The sequence below is a fragment of the Taeniopygia guttata genome, chromosome 2 (genome assembly GCF_048771995.1).
Source record: "Taeniopygia guttata chromosome 2, bTaeGut7.mat, whole genome shotgun sequence".
Taxonomy (NCBI): Eukaryota; Metazoa; Chordata; class Aves; order Passeriformes; family Estrildidae; genus Taeniopygia; species Taeniopygia guttata.
This window is the reverse complement of record NC_133026.1, coordinates 129,897,599-129,922,809: the sequence shown is the minus strand read 5'-3', so window position 1 is coordinate 129,922,809 and position 25,211 is coordinate 129,897,599. Positions and strand designations below refer to the sequence as shown.

The 25,211-nt window shown below is 38.8% G+C and overlaps 1 protein-coding gene across 1 annotated transcript; it reads right to left on the bottom strand.

Moving 5' to 3' along the window:
• Positions 1-1,898: 1,898 nt before the first annotated feature.
• On the bottom strand, positions 1,899-25,147 carry POP1 (POP1 homolog, ribonuclease P/MRP subunit). The gene is made up of 15 exons (XM_030266461.4): positions 24,887-25,147; positions 22,236-22,412; positions 21,237-21,412; positions 18,648-18,896; positions 18,034-18,121; positions 17,550-17,725; positions 16,662-16,912; positions 16,437-16,530; positions 15,581-15,692; positions 14,494-14,613; positions 9,375-9,490; positions 7,883-8,074; positions 6,860-7,014; positions 5,812-6,153; positions 1,899-5,002 (listed from the first exon to the last, which is right to left on the bottom strand). Exons 1-15 carry the CDS (start codon positions 25,005-25,007, stop codon positions 4,339-4,341), a joined length of 3,033 nt encoding a protein of 1,010 aa, XP_030122321.4. The 5' UTR covers positions 25,008-25,147; the 3' UTR covers positions 1,899-4,338.
• Between the last annotated feature and the right edge of the window lie 64 nt (positions 25,148-25,211).

Sequence of the window (25,211 nt, the reverse complement as noted above, 5' to 3'; positions counted from 1 at the left end):
AAAGAGAGCAAACCCAGAAGAGAAGTGATGTGAGAGAGCTTTGATGGACACATGGGGTTTGCAGGTGCTTGAGCTCTCCCATCCATCACAACCATTTTAGTCTTCTTTAAAAAGGCAGAGTTTCTGGGCAAAGAACAGGATACTGAGAGAAGGACTGAGCTGAAATAACTTTCTTATCCTGGCTATTTATTTGATCTTGAGATGAAATGAAATACTGAATTGCACCATCATTTCTGGAAAGTTGTAGAAAATCCTCACATACTTGGATGATGAAATTTGAGTCACTCTCTTCCTTCAGACTGCTTTTTCATTCTCTGCTTTACTCTTGCTGTGTCCTGAATGTCTTTTTGATTTTATTTCTTAAGAATTGGACTTAGCTAGTCAGAATAGCAGCACTGCTGTAAGCCCATGATCAAAAGACAACTAGAATGTATCAAGCGAGCTGATGCTGGTTGATGTTACGCACATCTTGGAGTGTCTAAAAATGTTTAAAAAATCATTCTGTGTAGGCATATTGCTACTGTAGAAGGAACTGAATTTCTTTAAGAAGAGACCCAGTACAATAAATAAAAGCTGTGTTTTGTCTTTTGTCATTCCACCTACTTTGCAAACTACCTTGAACTCATCATTTTGACCAGTGTCAAGTTGGCTCTGACTTTCAAAGCTGCCACAAAATGGTTTCAGCCCATATCCCGTATCCTTTCTGAGTTCTCATTACTGCATACAATTTTACTTGCTCTTGCAGGGATTTGATGAGACCAGTGTTTGCAAAGAACTCTAGTACAGCTCAGTTGAATTTACAAGAGGTAAATTGTGGGTGCTGTTTACATTGCTGACCTCTGGGAATACCATTTGGAAGCATGGAATTTTGGGCTGGGGTTTTCTGTACGTTGTATTCTTGGAAAACAGAACAATGCTATTGCTTTTCTGCTTTTCTCAGTCTTAGTGCTTCAGAAATCCGCCTTTGGTGGTTTACTCCCCCGAGCTCTGTTCCTACTACCTACCTCACATGGACATAAGAATGGATCAGGTTTGACATATCTGGCTCTTCCAGATTTAGAGCACTGAAAGAAAAATGTCATGCTGAATTTGTCAGCTCTTTGTCTGTGTATGCCATGATCCCCCAAGGCTTCTATCTCCATCTAGCAGTCTCACACCCTGTCAATTATTTTCCCAGATTTGTTTCAGCAACACCAATTGCCTTTCTGCCAGGTAACTTCTTCCATTACCTACAGGCTGCTAAATTGCCCTGAACATCTTTAACAAACACACAACAATCTGGCCCCAGTCCCACCTCACTTCATCCCACAGAGTAATCATCACCCACCTCTGCAACCTCATTTTCTGGATTTGAGATGGTAAAGAATGTGTACATTGGAGCCCCTCAGCTCGGCAGGTCCATTAGTCACTGCAGCTGTCAGCAGAGCAGGCAACTGCCATGGAAGTCATGGTTCAGCCTGGGAAAAGACCCTTCACCAGGTGAGTCAAATGCAGCATTTACACAGCTGCTCTGAGGGAGCCACAGAAACAGCTACAGGAGCAGTGTGTTACCATTCAGCCTCCTCACTGTGTTACAGAGAATGCCAAAATTGCCTTCTGTCTTCATTTTAGCTTCCAAAAGCTCTTGCCAAGCACAGAACGAGAGCTAAGGGCTTGTGCTGGCATCCATTTTGAGAAAGTTATCTGGAGGATAGCATGGGAACCAAAGAGCTTCTGAGAGCTGCTTTCACCAGGCCAGAGCGTCCTAGGTTCCCAAAACTGCTCGTGCATTACAGCCCACAGGAGCTGATCCAGATGCTCTGGGGTAGTTAACCAATGTGTAGCAACTGCAATAAGAACAGATGTGTGCTGTAAACTACACCTGATTCAACATGATGAGCACAGACATACTATACAGCTGATGCACAGATAACACAGGTTTAATTATGCACAGTTTGATTACCCGGTGTTGACATGGTTTTTATGACTAAATCACCCCTGAGACACACGGAATCTGGAAATTGCAACCACAGATAAAAATTTCCTTGCAGCTACATAAAGTCACAATACTTTTCTGACAAATTTTGGCTGAGAGTTTTGAGCATTTTTAACTTATCTGGTGTGCAGTGTATTTTACAAGGAGTGAAGTCTTAAGGCATAAATCATTGACTTACAGGAAAATAACTGTGTAACAATATTACAAGATATACAGAACAGGATGCACTTGGGTTCCAGTTTCTGTTCACTGGCTCACTAGAGACAAGGATCATAAATCAAAAATAGAGAATGGAAATCAAAGAAAAGTAACAGGAAGTGTCAAAATGAAAACCTGGCAGAAATTACCAATAGGAAGAAAAAAAAAAGGAAAGACTCCAGATGTTTTTTTAAAAAATAAAAACTTGGGAAAGACTCAGTGAACAAAAGATCTACAAGCAGAAAAGAAAAAATGATAGCTTGGGTAAGGGCTTCTCTTTCTTTCTCACATACAAGCCAGGTCTATTGAGGCAAGAAAATATGTATCTATTAAGAAGATGAGGGAGGTGAGGAGGGAAAAAAATCACATAAACATCACCTCCCCTCCTTTCTTCCCATGAAGCACAGCTCTGGAAACTGTGATCCTAGAATTATTCCTATCAGGCTTACAATTCAAAAGGTTTGTTAAATCCAGGATTATTACCATGAGAGAACTTGATCAGAGCAGCCAGGCCGTAAAGTTTAAGGGGCTCCTTATTCACACATACGTACAGGCTGCAGCACTCACACACCAGGAGCCTGTGATCCCAGCCCTACCAGCACCAAGCTCTTTCCTCTGGGGCCATCTGCTGGCTTTCCTGCAGATGCCTCCCAGAACCTTTCTGGGACCATGATCGCTTTATCAGGTGCATCAAAGGTGAGCAGTGAGGAGCAATTCAGCATGATTTCTCAGGGAGCTGCAATCCAAGCTGTGCTGGAAACTGCATCTTTCTTTCCCACATGCCACCACAACTCCCATTACTGGTGTACATTCTACAATCCATCTTCTGAAGACTTTAATAACAAAATCCAGTCCCACTTCCAATACTTCCCTTGCAATCAGATTTTCTTCCTCCTTCCCCATATGTGTGCCATATTTAAATGGTCCTATACTTTAATAATTTTGGGGGTAAGGCACACTAACTCTTACCTCCAACAACTCCAGCCAACATTAATAAATTCGCCTAAGACTTTCAAACAAAACTGTGAAAGAGAAAATTAAGTTGAACACTGACATTTAGAAAGAGTCATTTACTGATCCAGGTTTAATTTCTCTAAGAATCCAGCTTAGTCAATAGACTATTAACTCAAGAATACATTATATTTTTATTTGTACATGATAATTTCAGGATAATTTTACCAACTGACAAATATTTATACCATGCTGCTACTAAACTACAGCGTATTACTGTAAATTCCTTTTCAAGTTCCTTAATTCAGGAATAGCTAGATGCTTAAGGCTATCATTAAAAAACAAACAAACAACAAAATACCAAACACAAACAACCTACCCACACTGCCCCAAACAAATCAAACACCTTTCTCCCTTTGCCCCCCAGCATATTTTACAAGTTTTATGATTGTTTGAACAATATTCATGAACCGTACTGTAACATGAAGAAACCTTCAATTCTAGCATATTCAATACAAAACTAAATTCATGTTTTGAGGAACAAAAATATCCCCTATTATTAACACAAAATGTGTGCTGACCCACTGTGGCATTCAGTAGCAATTTGCACCTGAAATGCTTATTACCTTTCAGACTAGGGAGACAGACTGATATGCTTTCCAGTTTAAAAGCTCCAGTTGCTATAATTAAAAATTACATAGCTGGTCTATATTTTGTTTGTATTTCATTTAAGCATTCAGCTTTCTTTACATAGGTCTGTTGCACTGCAGCCACATCTATTCAGATATGAGGAATCAGGAAAGCCACTTGTTATATACACTGGATCAGACTGCATGCAGTGACATGTGAAACTGCACTGTAAATTTACAGTCCATCTGAGCAAAGACTTCTAAAATTAACATGATGGTTTCCTGTATATTGTTATAGCATCCACTGCTTTGAGGAGAAAAAATGAAGAATATGCTTTTTTAGAGACAAAGAAGATCATAATGATCTGTTAGAAATCTTTAGCAATGCAGACTTCAAAAGTAACTCTAGTCTCTTTAGGCATTAGTTATTTTCTTGAATAATGCTGAAAAGCTTTTTAATTATTTCATAATTTTAGAGCTGTTTGAGCTCAGAATAACCTCAAATTTGAGGCAAACCAGAAAGGCCACAGAATACAAAACAGAATTCTTTGGTATTTTTGGCATTCTACTGCACTGCAATGATGCTTAAACCTCAATATTAAGTCTTGCAAACCTGTACTGTAAAGATGCTGGAGTCCTTAACAAAACAAGCCCTTTCTTATCTGCTGGCTGGTTGTGTAACATATAAATTAACCCAGTCAAGCTAACAAAACCCAGCGCTTCTCCACAGCCTACAGCCAATGAAAAATCCCCTCTAGTGACATACCCCAAGACAGTTCTGGAGCAGTGGGAAGTAACATCTGGGAGAGCATCTGACCAAAGACCAAGAATGAGGTCTTCATGGTCCTCAGTTGCTTCCTCATCTGGAATGCCTGCAGGGTCACTCTCTAGAGACTTCATGTTATCCTTTTTCTTCTTCTTCTTCTTCTCCTCTTTTTGCTTCTGTACCTTGTCCTTGAATATGTCACGATGCTTGGGTTCTTGTGGACCACAGAAGAGTTTGTCTTTGCTTAGATGCAGCAAGTCATCTTCTGTTGGGATGCAAATCATGGCATGTAATTCAGGGTTCCCCTTTCTCAAAAGTGACAAATTGACCCAGACGAGAGCCCTTGGGTAGCTCATCAAAATTGGCAAAAAAACATCCTCAGTCATTTCCTTCTGTCCCAGCCGAGAAATGAGGCGGATTCGCCGATCTTTCCCAGCAGTGGGGTAACACCAGGCTGACAGCTGCATTAGTAGTTTCTCACTCCTATTAAAAATTTTCAAAAATAAAGATCACAGATAGTTATTAATAAGCAGTTCAACAGAAATCCAGCACCCCACATATTTGCAAGAGCACACTTTAAAAAAGCCCTGAGGCTTTCTGTAACCTTCCAAGTTGATAACTGTATCACTCTTAGCCTAAAAAGAACATTGGTGAGCGGAACTCATGAGTCTTCTTCAGAAGGAAGGAGACATTACTTGCTAAAACCTCCAAAGCTTGTTAAAACCACAAACACTCTAAAATCTCCAGTGACACTAATGCAGTCCAGAACTTTCAGTGTTTTCTTCCCTTGGTATCCACACAAAAATGAAAGACCTGTGTTCAGGCACTTTCCAATACTGCTGCTGCCCTCATGCGTTGCATTGGAGTGCAGGGGATTCTCTGTTTTCTGGAGACCTTGTTAAGGAGTGCAAGAACCACCTGTGGTGATTCTTGGGAAGAGAATGCAAGATGATTTTCACAGCAATAGTCCCAAAGTTACAAATATGAGCCTCTAAAAGCTCCATCAACCTGGAAGCAGACAGAATATGATAACTCTAAGAACACAGTAAACACCAGAGTGTTACATTTAAGAAAATTTAAGGAGTTTTCTTTATGTAGTCATCAAGTTTTCTGCATAAAGGCAGAAGGATTTCCACTCAACAGCAGATTCTGATTCATGATAAAGCTATCTAATCTCACTGTGTTTGAATGAAATAATTCTCTTGTCTTAATAATCAAGGCTGAGCTCTTCCTTTCCTTAATTCCATAAATACCAACAGAGAAATAAAATGCGTGTTATCATTTTGTCATACCTGAGAACAATAAAGTCACTTGTCTTAGTTTCATCTCTCTCACCAAAATCTTGGGTGCTTGTAACATCCTCTGTCTTTAGGGCACCTTCAGAACTTGTTACTTCCATGGTTTGCTCTGCCTCACCATTCTCAGGGGAAGCTTCTCTGACCACTTCTGCTTTGGGGTCACAAATGATCTGCCCTTCAGTTGTGCAGCAGTCAGGGTGTGGGGAAGAAGGACATAAAAATCCTCCTGAAGCTTTCATTCTTTCTTCCCAGTTCTTGGTCAGCTGCCCCCAAGGACAGATGAAAGGAGACAGAGTGCCCAGCTTGACATAATTTGCCCTTTTTGCAGGTGGACGTCTAAATGATAAATCAAATAAGCAGGTAAGAGTATTTTCAAAATCAAGTATTTAAAACAGAAAGGGAATGCACAGTTAACTTTCTAACTGCACTGAACAAGAATTTTAAAATTACAATCTAGAAAATGCTGCTGTGTTTCTGTCAGCTATATCCTTTCAGCCATGTTGGAAACATCTACCTGCTGTGACTGACACCACCACCTTTTCCTCTGAACTTCTCCTACTTTCTCCTCCTATCTGGAAGGGGAACCAACACCAGCTGGTGCAGAGGACACTTCCAAACTCATGGTTAAGAGTTCTCTTTGTTGCAGTAAAAGTTAATGCAATCTTCAGAATGCCTGATATTTAAAATTAGATACCAAAATGTACCTCTTAATTTACTCTAACACTTAGTACATAAATGGATATAATCCTTTGCATTCTCTTACCTCCTCCCCCATTTGCTGCTTAGGGATCTCAAAATAGTTTTGTTTATTTTATTGCTATGCAGCCTTGTTACAGCTCTATAACTGAGCATGTCTTTGAGAATAGAAGGGTTTAATTTATATGCTCTGTTTAGCAGAGTTAAATGTATCTATGATTCCTAAAACACTGGTGAAAGAGCTCAAAAAGTCCAAGTCTAAATTAACATAACAGATAATTAAGGGAATATTTTAAGCAGTATTCATTTTTGTCATTCTTACCATCAAATTTTAAATTAATGTTACCGTTTGAATTTTTCAAGAAGACTGGTTTCCAGTTCTTTAGCAAACTGCATTCCTGCCCGGCAGTCTGGGAAATCATTGGGAGTGTGAGGTGTTCTTTGGTATTCAGAATGCTTTAATGCCTCTTGCAAGCCACCAACTCGTACACCTTGATATATCTGTTATAAAAATCAAACACCCAAAAAAGCAGTGTTTGAACCAATTCTGGGTTCCTAGCTGAAACAAAGCATTAATTGCCCAGAGGATACTTCCTTAGAAAACTGAAAGTCTAACACTTAAGCTTTAAAAAATGAACTTAAGCATGGTTTCTACAGTTCTAGATACTAATTTCAACAAAACAGTTAGTCATGCTTTAACTTTCATTCTGCAAAACTATCAACAAAACTGAAGAGAATTTCACAGGTTCTGATGTTGTACATTGCCAGGAATGTTGTATTACTTCGACAGCCACGGCCTGATGTATTTTAACTATACAATAGGTATCACTGCCACTAAATCCCCTGCACATTCAAAAGCATAACTTTAACTGCAGTAAGGCATTAAAACTGCCACCTAAACACTCAAAGCAGGATGCTTCAAACAGCGCCAAAGGAGTATTCAAGCTTAACTGAAACTTTGTTTTAAGCTCTCTCCCAAATCAGAAGCAACCTTGGTGACAGAGGTGTAGATAGCCAAGCTGGAAATTGATTAGCAACAGACACCTAATGATTTCTCTTTAGAGCTATATGCTTGTAAAAACATAGAGGTATAGCTTCAGCTTTCTCTCCTGACTCCCCACTGATTTGCTGCTTCTAGACTGTCATGTGGGCATAGCCGTTTTGCAACAGAAGACATGGAAAACTATTTAAGCTTCGAGACTGAACTTCTGTCATGAACCAGTTCATACACCATTTTTTAAAGTGAAATTTTGATCCTGTAATTGGGAATTAGTTATACAATGTGAAGTACACTCTCTAAAAGAATTAATTTAAACTAAATTATATAAATTATCAAATTGACTTGCAATTTGCCATCAAAGTCACTTACAAAAGGAATCCAGAAAGCCATGCCCCAGCCCTTTGGGAGACAGATATCCCAGCCACTCCCCCATCCTGGTCGATCTTCTCCAGCCATTTTCCCTGGCTGCTGCACCAACAGTATGGGAATCTTAGACTCACAAGGACCCAAATCAAGGTGTGATCCAGGTATCAGTAACTGAGCTCTCATATGGTTTAAATCCTGAGAAGGAGGAAACATTTCCCATAAGTTAATAACCATTCTACTTCCCTCTTCCAGATACCCTTCCAAGATACAGAGAAAAGGTGACTTTACAGCTAAGAAAAATATAGTAGTAATACACTATATATTTGAACAGAATTTCATCAAGGCATGAAAAATTATTTTAGAAAAAGAGTATTAAGCACTGTTTTTCTCCCCTTCTTACTTCCATAGGACTTCATAAAGAGCAGGTACAAGGTACAACATAGATGAAGGAGGAAAATCAAGTTTTGTAACTTTGTATTTATAGACTTGTGCACAAGACTAGACTGAAGAGGTGCTTTCAGTCCATCAATACATGGAGCAAATCTGAACTATAGCCAAGGAGAGGGGAAGATTTGGTCATCAAACAGTTTCACATAAAGCATGCTGGCACCAAGGTTTTGTCCATCACCAGTTGTTATATTCTGTTGTTCCATATTAAGAATACATTTATGAAGAAATAGACCATCAGACTCCCCATGTTTTATCAGGTAAACATTAAATTTCATGACAGCATAAAGAACACTGTCTTATACAAAAAGATTGTGGTGGTAACTGTCATGTGCTAGTGTAATATTTATAAGTACTCTGCTTTTTTACATTATGTCAGACAGTTTGAAAGAGCACAAAATTAATTTTCAAAGAGTATTTAAAAAGATGCTTTTTGCCATACAAATATTTTTTCTTTCTGATTACAGTGGTGCCAAAAGTTTATCACCTCTTGGGACTATATCACCTTTTTATCCATACACTTTATGGGCTGCCCTCCACTGTCAATGAAAATGTCAAGATAGGAGATTTCAAACCTGCAACAGCAAACTTGAAGTTCTCTACAAATCACAAGTTATTGCCCAGCACACCCACAGCACAGTGTGCTGCAGTTCAGAAACACAGGATTTCTCTCCTTTCAGCTTCCACAATTCTTTCATCAGAAGAATTGTCCTGACTACAGCTAAAGGCCAGAGCCTTCCTGTGTCACTCTTTTCTGCTGCACGAGTCAAGGTGATGTATGAAAATCAAATTCCAAACTCTTCTGTTATATAAACCTACAACTACAGTCCTGCAGGCAATCCAAAAAAAATTTCTTTAATTGAACCCATGGTCAATGGCTGTGCAAGAACATTATGCAAAGGCTACAAAAAATCACTTCATGTCAGCAGCTGGATACTATGACATTAAGGAAGCTATTGATTAATCTTAGATTTATACAGATTTCAAGAGTCTCATTCTATGGACTCTATGAACCATTTCCTTAATGGAAATCCACCTACTTAGTTACCTGCTCTGAGATTTTATTTTCAGTGACGTTCTTGCAGATGTCGTGGTCCCAGATAAAGCTGTGAGCACAGTCTGCAGGTACACCCTTCAGGTACAGCTGCCTAACTTCTTCATTATCTACAAAAGAAAGAATCTTCAAAAAAAATTCAAACAACTTCTGTGGCTTAAGTATCAAATTACCAAAGCCACTTCCACATCACAACTATAATGAGCAGACAACCAAGACGAGCCTATTAAAATTTGACAAGCATCACTGCTTCTGGCATATCTTATTATCACACGTTTTTCCAAATCCAAATACGAAATCAACTGTTAGTGTTAGAAAGACTAACCTCATATTTTCTCACCAGCGTTTCTTCATAACAAAAGACATGACTGTTGGCAATATAAACTAGATTTTTACATACCACCTTTAATATTCTGGAATCTGGCAGAGTGTGAAGCTCAACAGATTTGGTGAAAATCGGAAAGAGCAACATCATAAAGCCTGAAGTAAGTCTGCCTAAGTAAACTTGTAAGAGAAGCAAGAGCTACCTTTAAGAAATGTACATACAGGAAACATTTGTATGGCTATGCCTAGCATGCAACACTTATCTAGTACTAGTATTTTGCTCTGGATCTTTTCAGGCTGTGTGCTTCAAGGAAGAGAATGTTCTTGCTTATGGTTGCACAAAGCAGCAGTTGTGTAAATTACTGAAGAAAAACAACAATTGCAGCTTCAAAATGGATTGCTGAAGTATTAAACCTATCTCTTCTCCATTTTTACAATCTAAGGAAAGCAAAGAAAATGTGTACCTACCTTTAGTGATCTAAGGATTAACAGCCTTCAATGTACAGTATAGTATGCAGTGAATGCTGATCCATTTAAGCAAAGTAATTATTATCAAGAAACAATACAATAAACCTATTAATAGTTCTGTGATTAAAAACTTAGAGGGATTGCTCTCATTTCATCATCCACAAGGTGTTACATATTAAAGAAACATAATGTGTCAGGGTTTGTTTTGTTTTTTAAAATTATTTAAACCCCTTTAAAAACGGTTCTGCTAAAATGTCCAAGTAATGTAGACAAAGACTCAAAACCAAAATATTTGGATTATTCAGTGGTACTAATGGTACCTAGCAATAGGAACTGCCAAACATAACTGCAATAATTATTTATTTAAAATCCACAGTCTTTAAGATGCACCCATTACTAAAAGCTGCAAAATCCTTTGCAAGAGATATTAACTACTGCAGTACTTGTAACCATTTGGTCATGTTACTGATACTTGCCATGCATTCTTGCTAATGAATTAGATCTATGTGAGGAGAAGAAATGCAAAAGAAATTATCAGATTACAGTGGCATTCCTTCACAATAAGAACAATAAAACTAAAAAGGGAATCCTTGCCAATTAAACAGAAGAATTCCTTTTCTGACCAAAAATTAAGAACAGTAAACTGATGAGAACCTAAGAGAACTCAACACTCCTACAGGCAAAGCACATTCTGTCTGAAGATAAAGCAAGAATTAATGGCTCAAAAGAAGGAGAAAAAGCGCAACAAAGTGTGTGGTGGTAGTAGGAAATGCCTTCTTGACTCTTACAGATAACCAAGGGGGAAGGGCACATAATTACAAGCATAAGGTAAGGAAAGTACTTTTTCCACCTTCTGTACAGAAAGCATTTGTGAACACCAGAATCTCTTTATATTAAATTATTTAAACATGTTCTAGTTCCTTCATCTGCAAATTTCTCTCCTTTTTTACATTGCTTTCTATTACTACAGTTCAGGCAGCCTATCCTTGTCATATTCTCAGAGTTCTTTGCAATTCCTATATTCTATAATGGCATGGATATTTGTTTTCCCACTATAGAAAGACCTTTTAAGTCAGTCTCTTTTCATCACCACCTCTCATTCAATATCCTCCTTATTAGCCTTAAACATCCTACTCTAACGTGGTACATTGCTTCACTTTGATCCTTGCTGAACCTGGAGAATTTATTCTTTCTACTAAGCATAATATAATTAAAATCATAATCCCAAATCCTCATACCAGTTCTTCTTACCTCTCTCCTGTTTTCTTCAGTCTATGTTTTAAGATTTCTGGGGAAATAACCTTACTGATTAATAAGTTGCTGGTAATAGTGAAAGTAAGATGTTAGGGCTAGTACAGAAAATAGAAATTTTCACTACTAAACACATAAAGCTCATCAACAAGCTACTTCTGCTGGTGTCAATAGTTGGTGTTTAGACAATACAGGCAGATAGGAGAAGGCTTTGTTCCATTTCAAGCTATAGAGACAATTTGCATAGCTAATTAGCTGTCTTATCTGGCCTAAGAGTTCTACTTGAAAATCTTCCTTCCTCCCTTTTGCAAAATAAAGTGCAAAAAATAGAAACACTGCCCAGGAGCAGTCTGAGTGCCCTATGTTTGCAGGAGGGTGGGTATCAGGACAGTGGGGAACACATACCTACACCTCTGCAAGAGGTGCATTTACAGGCATGGGCCCAGGCTCTGTGTCTACAGAAGGAACTTTAGTTCACATATTTTTCATGGTGTATTCTCCTCTTATGCATCTCACTCACTGATTATGTAGATGTTTCACCATACTCCGTGTTGAGTGTTTTTTAAGGCAGTGGGATTTGTTTTCTCCATACAAGACAGTAACAACATATCAAAATGTCAGAAGTGTACTTTAAACTGGAGAAAATAGCAGCACTAGTGTGCAGTCATGTGGGAACTGACTCCTTACTGGGAGTCTTGACTCCAGCCTGAAGAAATAAAGACAGTTGATTTGGTTAAATCCAATCAGCCCATGTTCATGACACACAGCTTGCACACATGCATATGCACTGAAGAGATAAAGCAACTTGGAAAGACTGAAATTACATTTGATTTGTTTGTGTGTTATTTACAGGGAAAAACTACACAGGCGTATCTCAGAACAGCATTTAGGGAAAAAAACCAGTATGAACAGATGTGTATCATTCCACAGACTGCATGTATGACAATCCCTAAGCAAAGGTGATGGCCATAACTTACCTAAACTAGTCACTCATTTGACAAACAATGTCTCTTTAAATTAGTAAAGTTTATCTAAGAAAATCAGTTGGCTTTCATACAATACTGAAGAACATGAGAGGCTAAAATACATATGGAATCTGTATGCTAATGGATACAGTGCTATTTTAACCTTCCTAATATTAATTCTAATAGTACTTGCATGTTCAAGAAGCAAAAAAAGGGCGGAAAAGTGTGGAATACACCAATGGTTCCCTTTTACTGCTCAATAAACAAGATGTGATTAAGACAAATAAATTACTATTAACATTTTTAACAGAGGTCAGCTCATGATATTACTATATCTGAGTAAGTTCACAACACAACCAAGGCTCAGAAAATTTATGTAATTCTAAGGCTTATAAAATGATTTTTTTTTTCAGAAGGAGGAAATTAATAGCACTGAAATGGAATTACAGATCTTAGAGAAGTCTTTTTTTTGGGCAAGTGCTGCTGGAAGACAGTGGTATTGTCTACCTTCTTTCATCATTCTGCCTACTCAACTTTTTCAGTTGCATGTAACAGTAACTTATTTAGCAGAACCTAAATTAGAAGGAATTACACCATTTACCTTTCCTTGCTAGCTGAACAAGGACCTCCTCCTGCTAAATAAAAGTCAGAAAGAGCAGAAGCAGTTTTAAGTTCATTATGAAGAAAAAAAAAAAAACAAAAAACTCAGAAACAAAAAAGCAACACCAGGTTTTCTGAGTATCTGTGGTATGGAAGATATTTTGCAAGGATAACCCCAGGTAGAAAGAGCTGAAGATGGACATTTCTACCCAGCCAAAGGGAAAAACACAGAGGTGCTCTTGACTCCCTATCTTACACCATTACCTCTTTACCATGGACATCCTTCCTGAGGGAAAACCAGATCCAGCAGTGACAGAGAAACTACTATTGCCCATTTAAAATACCTGAATGCCTTCTGGTGATCCTGCCTTCTTGAACACATCCTCACAGACATGACAAGCAGAATAAAAGACATCAAATTACTTTCTGTAGCTGCTAACTCTTCTAGCAGCTCAAACCGGTGTCTGTAAGCAAGTGCTACATATCTCACCTTACTTCTCAGCACGAAAGGAACCAAAGTTGAGGTCATGTATGCTGCAGCATTTCCAACGGGAACATTAATGAGAAAGTTAGCTGAACAGAACTAATTAACAGAAAGGGTGTTCCAGAAACAGAGGATAGAACAGGAAGATGTAATTGAAAATAGCAGAACTTTGCAAAGAGCTGAAAGTAACTGAAGTAGGTGTTCAATCTGACTTTAGTGATATGTAAGACTAGATCATTCTAGTGTCTTATAAACAGACCACCAAGGAAATTCAGTATTTTGAAGTCTCTGGAACTTTCAACTTGTCCTATTTGCTACTGCTTGCTAGCTGGCTATCATGTTTCTCCTATTAGGTGAGGCAGCCTGTGTCCAGTCAACCTAGTTGGGAATGCCCTCACTGTACACAAACCCCACTATATCCTGTGCATACTTTCGCACATATCTAGAGGACATTCACATCCATATGAATTTGAATTCTGCACTGAAACATTGTGTAAGTCAGCACTGAAATGAAAATTTCAGAAGTTATGCTTGCATCTTTCATTTTCTATCATAACCAGCATCTTGGGCATCTGAAATACTAATCCTGCAAAGGTAGGCACTTTTTTGCAGTGGAATTGCAACTTTCAACATTGTAGGTCTATAAACCAAAAATAGCAGATATCTTCTTGGAGAGAGAAACAGGAAGACTGAACACCAAACACAAACTTACTATGGAGCTTTTAGCACCTGGTTGGCCTTGCCAGGATTCGAACCTGGATCATCTGTATGGTCAGACAGAGGCTTCCATTGAGCACAAGACCAGCTTTGGTGCATGTCCCTCCCTCACAACTGCTGTTCTAGAACCTATGCCACTTCCAAGCTGTTTCTGTTCTGCCAGGGGCTCTGAAAATGGGAAATATTTTGAACCAAAACCTAGAGGAAAACAGCAAGAGACAATCCATAGAAGATGATAGTAAATGAAAACAAAAGCATAGAAAGAAACTAAATCTCTTCATATAATATTGACAAGGGATTTTACCTTGGTACTTTTCAAAGTCTGGCATGGCTTTTGTCTTCTTTTTTGGCAAATTGACTCGAGGATCTCCAACAGTGAGGCCAAGTATTGTACCTGGTGGCATATCTGATGGTGAGCTTATCCCTTTAAAAACATACAGATGAACATTGACATGAAACCAATTAAGCTGTGATATTTCTCTGCACTAGTATTTTGTGCATTTTTGCCTGCAGTGATGTGATACCACTGGAAGCCAGTGAAGCAATTCAGAATACTCTATTTGCTTTGAAAACTCACCAATGCTTGTTAAAATGTCCAGTAACAAAAAAGTCAACAAGAGCATGCAAGGCTTGGTTTGCAATTACATTTACATTTAGCATAGAAATGAAGTTACTGTCACAGACTCAATTCATCCTTTGCATTTGACAAATTTCAAAGAACTATCAACCTTTGTTTTACACCTGTCTTCAAGAGAAAGGAAATTTAGAAGTGTTTTGTGAAACCTTTACCTCATCTCTGCTTAACTGCCTCACATTGGATAGACAGCTTGAGCACAGTGCTGAGATCTACCAAAGTGCCTTACCTGTTTCAGTGCTAGAAATTGAGAAGATATTGTTAACTTTATACTTTACAATTCAGCCAAATACACAACTGATAATTTATAAATGAACATATATAAATTAAGTATAATACTTCCACTTTGGACTGGAGGCTACCATTTTATCTGCAGATGTATTGTACAACTTATTGTCTTAATTTGAAGTGTGCGGTGAGAGAGAGAGCATACATCAGACTCTATACCCCATCAGCAATCCCAGATCTAAGTTCACAAAGATAACAAACAAGATTCAGTTTCTCTATTAAGAGTTTGAACTACACATAGGGTTTAAATACCCTTAAAGGTATTTCCTTTAAATACCCACAATGTAACATTTTTCAATTCTTTACCATGCCCTAGCAAGCACCTAAGCACATTCTCAGAGGCATCACTCTCTTGATCATGCAAAAAATAAGCATGTACAAAATGAAGTCAACTTTATTAGCGTGCCAGTTTTGCCAGTAGATTTTAAGTTCCCCCCCTTCCACCAATAGCACCCACAAGCCCAAATACCTTCCAATAGCTCAAAGACAGCACTTTGACATTGATGGAGAGATACTTTTTCAGAGTCCTTGCAGTTTTCTACCCACCAGTTATTCAGTTCTGTTTCTGAATCTGCCATCTCCTGGAAAACAATGTATCTAATTAAAATGAAATGGTTATTCATTATTTTCTATCAGCATGAATTAAGTCTCAGTTTGCCTTAACCACTATAGTCACTTTCTTCCTCTTCAAGTTTTAAACCAAAGTAATTTTTCCTGATGAAGTGTAGTCCTATACTTTACAATAACCTCTAATAAACTGTACAATTTAACCCGTGTTCCAAAAAGAAATAAAGCAATCCACAATACTTCCTAATTCTGACATTATTTCTTACAGAAAGCCAGAGATTTCATGGCCTCATCATGTTGGGTCAAGAGACAGAAACACCCCATTAAAACCACTGTGATGCTACATGCCAAGAAGTGGATGAAACACCTAAATCCTGGAGAAACTCCATATTTGATTGAAAACATCTAAGTTTTCTGTACCTTACATGTCTTGCTCCCTAGTTCTAGGTGCTCTAGCTCATTGCTGGAGAAACAGGATGTATGGTTTGTCAAAGAAAATATGAATTATTCTGGACCTCTCAGCAGAAACTACACAGCCTGTTCAACAGCACCATTGTTTTTATTTTCTTCCTACACCCACTGAAAATCCAGGTGGGAGTTCTTCCTGAGATCAACATTAGTTAAGAGACTCAGAACAGAGAAGCCACCAGGGTAATACAGAGGTTAGCCTTTATAAAAAGTAAGGCTAGATAATTTAAGGGTCTTTCTAGCAAAAAAACAAGCTTGCATATTCTTAGAAGCAAAGTCAATTTCCTTACTGTTTGGACAGAAGCTGCCTTCAGGGTCTCTGTAAGGATGGAGTGTGATAATGGGCCAATCAGCCGGTATCTGAGAATCTCCATGCTTCTGTCACTGAAACAGGAAAGCTTCAGGTGAATGTACAATTGTACAACACACATTATTTTCCCCAGTACTGTTAAGCCAGAAATGCAGCTCGGTTATGGGGTTATGGGCCACAGCTTCTGACTCTACTGTGAACAAACCTGACTGTAATGCCAGTAGTCTGTGAGATCCAAGAGTAGGACTGGAATGGATCTCTAGTGCCGTCACCAATTATTTTTTTCACTGGCACAGCCTCTTCTCCTTCTTTATCCTCCTTTTTTCTTTTATTGCCAAGGCTCATAACAACTTCCACTTGTTTTTCCTCTTGAATTGATGTTGTAACAGGCTCAGAAATACAGATTTCTTCAGGTTCTGAACACTGAAAAATTGCTTTTAACTCCCTCAGTATGTCCTTAAGAAAAATGAAGTCTGAATTAGAATGATATTGAGTGCACTGCAAACCTTAAGTATACTGTTAAAAATAAGACTCTATTATTTAATTTTTCTATATGGATTTCAAGGAATAAAATTTAATTCTGCTGAAGTCATGGGCTTGCTAAGAAAAGATGAAAGTAATATTGAAACTTGCTAAGAATTTGTTCTCTTGAAAATTAACACAAGAAAAATTGCCTGTGCACAGCATTTTAAGTTTTTCATTTTCTTTTTTTTAAAGCTGATAGCTAAGTATCAGATTATATTTATCCATTATGATACTGAACTTATCCTGCTGGGTGTGCTAGTGGAAAGGATGTGAATCAAGCAACATCATATTGCACATAAATCCTGAAGCAAGCAACACTGAAAAATTTTACAGAAGCTCAAACACTGAACACCCCAGCAGCACACACTTTGTGCACAAGCTTTATAAAAACAAGTTGAAGAACATGAATATTGTTAGAGTGGAAATAGTCTTCCAAGGTTTAGTTCCTGAAGCCATGTATTATATCCAGTTCTTCCATCCAGGTCATCCAGTTTTCAGATGACCTGTTTCACATTGATAACACCTAATACAAAAAGAAATAAGAGTTCAACTATATAGCAAAAAACACCTGCTTGAGAGCTGGATGCACCCAGATCCACAACTGTCTGTTTTCAGACCCATCCCTGGGTTTCCAAATAAATGTAACAGGACCAAGCATATCCTCAGGATAGCGATCTGCTCGGTAAAGATTCAGGGAACCCTCAAATCTTCCAGACAGGCAAGAAGCCTCTTGAAACGTCAATCCTAAAAAAGAAGATACTTAGTGAAGAACAAAATAATATGCTGTTTAATAAACAAAGTAAAATTGAAATTCAGTCTGGCTGCTGAGTGGCTAATGTTGTACCATAATTTGCTTATTAATAAGCCACTGAAATAAAAATGTCTAGTCCTACTATGACATCTTAATTACATATTTCACTCAAAATGACAACTCAGTATCAATTCTGTTACTACTATTGAGTAACTACTACTGATACATTACTAAAAAAGGAAAAAGATGGGTCATCTTTTAGTCTATTCAGAATCTTTATTTTGAACTATGTAAATTTTACCTGTGTCAATGCTACATATTCGAGCAAGTTGCTTCAGAAGCTCATTCTCTTTACCCTTCAACTCCAAGCAACAATAATATGATAAATCCTGAAACAATATAATAGTGTCAAAGTGAGGATAACTCTTTAAAGTAAGCCTGTTAAGAAAAGATCTTACAGGGCCTCACAATTTTTCATTCTCTAGAATTCGCCAAAGTGAAATGAGTTTCTTTTTAACTTAAATTTAATAGCTGTAGGAGAGTGGTGAGGCATTTCTCATGAGGGCCAACCTGCCTCTCAAAACAACAGATCAAAAAGGACATAGAATAAATTATCTCTCCTCAATAGCTGCTCAGGTAGGTGATATAAGGATTCAGTCAACTTCTTAGCTCTTGAGAAAACGGAAAATGCAGTATTTCAATCCTAGTTACCATAAGACTCCTTTAAAGTTTCATCTTATTTTCTCTGAAACTTGCCACCCAGAATTACACTTATAAATTTATTAATTTCATACTTATCAGTCTTATTAAAAGCTGACCCAACAGTACTTCACAGAGACAGAAATATTCGTTATAACTAAGCAGTTGATTACTTCACCTTGGCAAAATACCCAACAAAACATGTAGATGTGGTACCTGAAGAAGGCATTGCTTTGTCATGGCTCGGTAACAAGCCCTGTAGCTCTTCTCTGTAGGGCTGTTTCCTAAACAGTATCCCCATTTCTTTACCATATGAAATCTCTTTGCATGCCAAATATGGGTTTCCAGCCAAATATTCTTTCTTTGCCTGTGATTAAACTCTGCTACCAAATTTATGTGGCGTCTTCTAGCCTTGCGGCATTTAGTCTTTGACTGTTCCTTTTTCTGATGTACAGCTTTCTCTGCCTGTTTTTTAGAAGAGAGGATATTGAAGTAAATCTCAAGAGAAAAAAAAATCTGAAAAGAAAAAGGCTGAAATATAAGAATACAGGAAGCACTAACATTAAGTTATGCCATGTTGGATCATTCCTGAGGGTAATTAACTTTGAAATTGTCCATGAAAATCACATCCACAGAAGTGCATTAAGGTTTGACTGAAACACATATATAAAACAAAATTGCCACGCATTCAGAAACTTAACAACAAACAGTAAGTGGTACTGCTTCCTATGTGAAGTTTTTGCCACACATCAATATAGTCCCATGAACAAATCAATATGACCTGGAAAATGCCTGGAGATTTGAGCTCATACAGAAGCAGTACAGACTATCAGGCTGACAGAAAGGACCCTATCAGTTCTACAACTCAGAGAAGCTGACGAGAGAGGACTGTGGTAACATCCTGAAAAATTCTTGATAAGCAGGTTTAATCAAGGTCTGAACTATTACATGTAGATGCATGACTAGAGAGGAAGGTGTGACTCAATCAATGGTTGAATTTTATTTTTGTGAAGAAAAGTAGTACAAAAAATAGGACTATAAGGCATACAAAAACATTCTTAGAATATTCTTTGTAAGCTCACCAAGAAACACTTGACAAGAGACCACTGGTTATAAGAATAGCAAAGGAAAGAAAATGACAGAAGATCAGTGCCAAGAACACTAAAAACAATGAAGCAACCCATGAAATTAAAATAGGACTGGAAAAAAAAAAGAAAGTATCTTCCCTTCAGACCTATCATTCACCACAGAGAAGGAAATACAAGCCACTGGATCAATGGTAGGTGACTGGTTCAGAAAGGCATTTACAGAAAAAGGAATGAGGCACTGTAGGTGAAAAACATACATCTTTAAGCTTATTAAAGAGATAAGAGATGGTCCAGGTAAATGTTTCAATGAATATGGTCATGACAAGGGGTCTTAAGACAAATGAAGAAAATGCAGCAGAATTGAAACAGATAACTTTGAAGATGTAGATCAAACACTGAAAAGTAATAGGCACAACCTTTACAAAAACAAATAACAGAGATATAACAAGATGCAAGAAAATGTGAGCCTGTGCAAACACATAAGCCACAACAAAAGAACTGAAGACAGAAAATGTAGAAGAAGAAATACAGTTGCACCAGGGCCAATTAAATAATCTCAAAAATCCAGTGGAATGGAAACAGGGATGGGAGAGGAAGTGTGAGCATGTACACAGAAGTTAGACAGACTGTCATATGAAAGGAGATAAAAAAGCGGGACACAAAAGAACCAAACATAAACACTAGAAAAATCTAGATTTAACAAGGATAACACATAACTAACTATGCAAAACAGTCCATGCCTTCTTCCTTCAGTTCCCAGAAAACAGGCCCAAACTGCCTCTCTTATCATGTCTGACAGAGCAAAAAGAATGTGAACCAAAACAGTAAAATGAGATTCAGGTTGTGAAGATCCAATATAACACCCTAAAAACATGTAATTGGCATGTGGCAGGGAAGTTGCCAAAGCGATTTCTGAACCATGAACAATCATCTTCAGGAACTCAGGGTGGAGGGGGCAAGGTCTCAACTTAAAAACAATGCAAAGAAAAAAAAATGTAATTAATAAATTTATCAGTCAACCTTAATACACAGAAAATTGATCACTTTAAGAATTCTGAGAGATGATAAAGTGATCGATGCCAAACATTGGGAAGATCATTTCCCAATAACATCCTGCTGAACCAATTTTTAATTTTCCTTTTTAAACATACAGGAAGATCACAGTGAGTAAGGAGCAAGTAACCCCCATAGGCATATTCTGACTAAATGCTGAGATATTGCCACAAAATTAGTTCCATGAGCTATTAGGACTAGTCAATTAGTAAGTCTTAAGCTGCATGCAGCCTGTCAATAACCCCAGTGTACCTCCTACATTTGAGCTATAACACTCGAACCATTGCATCAGCTGTGCTAGCTTGAGGCTGGCATGGTCACATCCTAAAGCTGTGGTAGGATGAAAGACAGACATGTCTTACTGAGGACTCTTGGACTACCTGGGACCAGTGCACCACATGAACAACCTCTACTGCAGTGGACTCTTTTATCAGTGTTCTAAGAACTTTTCAAGATGTCCAATAACCACAAAGCCAGGTGGTTAGTGAGACTATTTGAGCTACCACCTGAAACTGAGATGTTCCTGCATTTTGAATCCAAATGTCAGTCAAAATTTAGGGTACTCAGGGAAGTCTGGCAGATGTTCAGGTCTGAACATTAATAGCTATAGAGCTGAGCACTGTGCTTTGGCTGTGCCCACTGCATGAAATGCTGTCACTTATACCTCTTTCCTGGCCATCTCTTGGAGCCGCCTGGGTAGGCGTTTCACATTGTGACTCATTGCTCGCCTTCGCATGTGCCTAGGGAGGGTCTGGAAAACCAGAGAGTTGGAAGACTTCTGTGAAACTGCTTTCAACATGGCACTGATCTCAGCAGCACGAGCTTGAGCAAAGGTAGACACTGGAATGTGAAGAATGAAAAGAACTGCATCAGCAAAATCACCAGAGAAGGATACTGTACGTAAATTACAGAATTACTCCTACTACACCAGTCCGATATGTTCTTGACATAAAAGAAAGTACTGTACACGGTCCCTGAAGAAATTTCAGTTCTTTACATATCCTGAAGTTTACAGATATGGTCAAGCAAATATTTATACATTAATGAATCTCAAAGCTGTTTAACTGACAATTCTTTTTTGCACCAAATACTTCTTTGTTAAATAAGAATAGCAATCTTTTCAGGTGGTATTCATGGAAAGGAAAACATCTTTAGCATGAAAAAAAATGGAAGCAGTAACTTATTACAGACTGTTTTGAAACAACAAATAAAAATCCAGAGCTTGGTCTCATTTCATGTTTATGGACGTGTATCTACTATCAGAGCACTGCCACATTTTGCAAAGCTAATTTGCTCTCCTAAGTAAACATTCTGTTAGACAAAAAGCTATATTTAACTTATATCATGAGTAAAAACAGTTTCACTGGCTACATCAAAAGCAGATGACTGTCAGTACTCATTTTGCTGGCAAACAGCAACCAAAATGCATATTCCCTCACTACAAGCAGGTGTAATTTTTCCACTCAGAAGTCTGAAAGAACCCATTGAACAACATCTAGTCATTCATTCCAGTTCACAACTACTTCTGTGTTTTGGAGAAAATCAGGAAAAACAGAAGAACATAGCATCAGTTCTAATTTTTGCTCTTGCACAAAACCAGCAAATTTAATTGCCAGCAAATTGCCCTGGACACATAAATTATGACCTTTTCACATAAACAAACCTGTTATGTATTTCGGCATTTCCTCAGATACACTTTGGTGTCCTCCTTGCCATCCTCCTCTTCCTCTGCCTCTCTCTCCTCTATTTTGTCCCTTTGAAAAATTTTGGTCTTTCCTGTAAGAAGGCCCAGATGACTGATTTGAAAATTTCTGCTGCTGCTGCTCAGAACGAACATCTCCTGGAAGGTTTAGAGATGAAAAGAGGTTAGAGAAACACAAATTAGTCTGAGTAACTGATACCTCTATCAGTCTTTCCTCATAAAACTGCAGTGCAGACTCCTATTATATTTAATACATGTAACTGAAAAAGCCACAAAAAATCAGAAGAATTACATTCTTTCTTACAGGAATAAATAAGAATTTTACGCTGCCCTGAAGCAAACTTGTGATAGATTAAGTAACTTTTGCATGCTCTGAAAATGGCAAGCAATCCAGACTTTGCCTCCAAGAGTCAAATTTAAATCAGTCCATGCAACATCACAGTGATTTTTGATATTATCTTGTCAGAGTTTTAGTAACAAACCAGCAAAGTTATTTTTTCCACTTTTTTTTTCTATAAGCAAATGTATTCTTGCCGACATATATTTCTTTTACAGCAATAATTAAGGTAAGTATGACACATGTATGTTGGTGCAGTAAGTTTCTTGCCTGGTACAAGCAAACCCATACGGAAATTAAATAACTAAAGCCTACAGTAAAGCTTTCTAAGGTACAGACATACCTTTCAGGAGTGCTAAGCACCTAGCAAGTACCTAAAGTTTCAGAGGGCCTTTAAGTCCTTATTCAAAGACCACTGTATTTTCAGCCTAACAAATATTATATATTAGTTTAGATTACTTAATGTTCAGTTAAGCCTTAGTTAGGATTTCTACTACAACTTGAGATATGGTTCTCAGGCAGTTCATGCTGGACATTCCAACTAAAAAAGCTGCAGACGGCCACTCCTATGACCCCATCCACTACATCAAGACAAGTGCTTGAGAGAACAAGGAGCTACAGCATTCAGGGAGCTTCTCTAGTGAAAATCAACCTGTGTGTCCACAGACATCGAGAGAGAGATTAAAAAATCCAGTTTTCAGGTTGATCAGCTTCTTGACCAAGCCTATAACTTTGTCCCAAAAATGCTACCATTGGCATGAAGACCAGCCAGGAGCAGACTCACATCCAGCAGCATCTCAGTTTATGAGTACGTAAAAAGACAAAGAATCCCCTTTTTCCATTTCAAAGAAGCACAAAACTGAAGTTTCATATTCAGCAGCAGTACTGTTGTAGCCTGCTGCAACCACACATCATGCAGAACTGCAGTAAAACTGCAGAAGAAATAATTTGGTGTAGAAACAGAAAATAGCTTTTATGTGGAACAATTCCCTGACCTGGTTTTCCACATACTTGAGAGCAGCATCATCCAGACACTGAGGTGAAGGTGAGAAGGAAATAGCTGGGAAAGAGGGATGGAAGGTGTCTCAGCAAATCTGTGTAGGCCTACAGCCCAAAATTAACTCATATCACAAACACACCCTCTTAATGGAGGAAGTAAAAATTGTAATCAGAAGACCAAAGACTGTTCGGCAAAACAGTCACTGACTTAGTAACTAAAAAAACCCTTATATTATCTTAGCTACTGTATAGATCCACAGTTTTGTAACTCCAATTTAGAATTTTTCTCTCCTATTTCTACAAAACAGCTTTGTAAAACTGCGATACTGACTCTACAGAAGAATGCTACATGGATGAAAAGCCACACCTTTTAACAGAACAGAAAAACATAACCACGTAATCTTGGAAGTTCCCTGCTACAAATACAGTTAGAAAAACGTATTGATCTGGCATTACTCCTGTAATGACATTCCAAAATCTTCAGACATAGCTAAGCATAATTTGCTATGTCATTCTGTCTGCGTAGGAACTCTTCGGTCACCTAAATACACAGTGATACTTCAGGGTTTTTTTCCATTCAATGACAAAGATACAATTTGTCAGCTTCTGAAGGCCTCACAGTAACAAGTCTATTTATGTGTGGGGCTTTTCCCAGAAATAATGCAGGTAACAAAATACCTAAATGTGAAGGTGGTGGTGGAAACTGAGGTCCGACTGAAGCATAGAGGATTGCAGGTCAAACCACAAGGACAAAAAGAGCATCTAGCAAACAAGCTGACAGGATCTCTCAGACTTCTGCTGCAAAGGTTACCTGTGTACAAAACGCTCCAGCAATAGCCCCTGACACTGCTATGACGGGGACACGCCCCGCTGCCTCCTGCCAATACCCTTCAGAGACAGAGGAGCCACAAGCCCCAGCAGGCAAAGGGGTCGGGCATGCAGATGTGAGGCACAGCAGCGCAAGCATCACAGCACCAGCGGCTACACAGCCCCTCCCGCAGCTCCCCGGCCTGGCGGAAAAGCAGGCGAGAAACTGGATTGGGTGTAGCATCCAAATTCATTTTACGAGTAGGAACCGTAGAGATTCGTCATGTAATCGAAGGGATGATAGAGAGAAGGGCATATCCACAGGGTACAGAATAGTCTGGGTTGGAAAGAGCCTCTGGAGACCATCCAGCCCAACCCCCCGCCAAGGCAGGGTCACATAGAGCAGGTTACACAGGAACGCGTCCGGGAGGGTTTGGAATGACTTCAGACAGGGCTCCCACAGCCGTACCTGGGGTCGGGCAGGCTCTGCTCCCGCCGCCGGCGAAGGGCCCCGGCTCCGCGGGCAGCGTGACGCTGGCCGGCTGGTTCCTCATCTTCTTGGCTCGCTTCTTCTCCCGCGCCCCAGACATCTCCGGCGGGGTTGCGGAGCCTCTCTGTAGCGGGAAGAAGAGGGCAGAGGTCGGCAGGCAGTGCAGCCGAAGACCCCGGCACCAGCCCCGACACGGCGCTCACTCGCGGCGCGGCCTTCACCGACACACGTGGGCACCCACGCCCCGGCACTGCGCATGCGCACTCCTACAGCACAGCCCTTAGGGACTACATTTCCCAGAGGC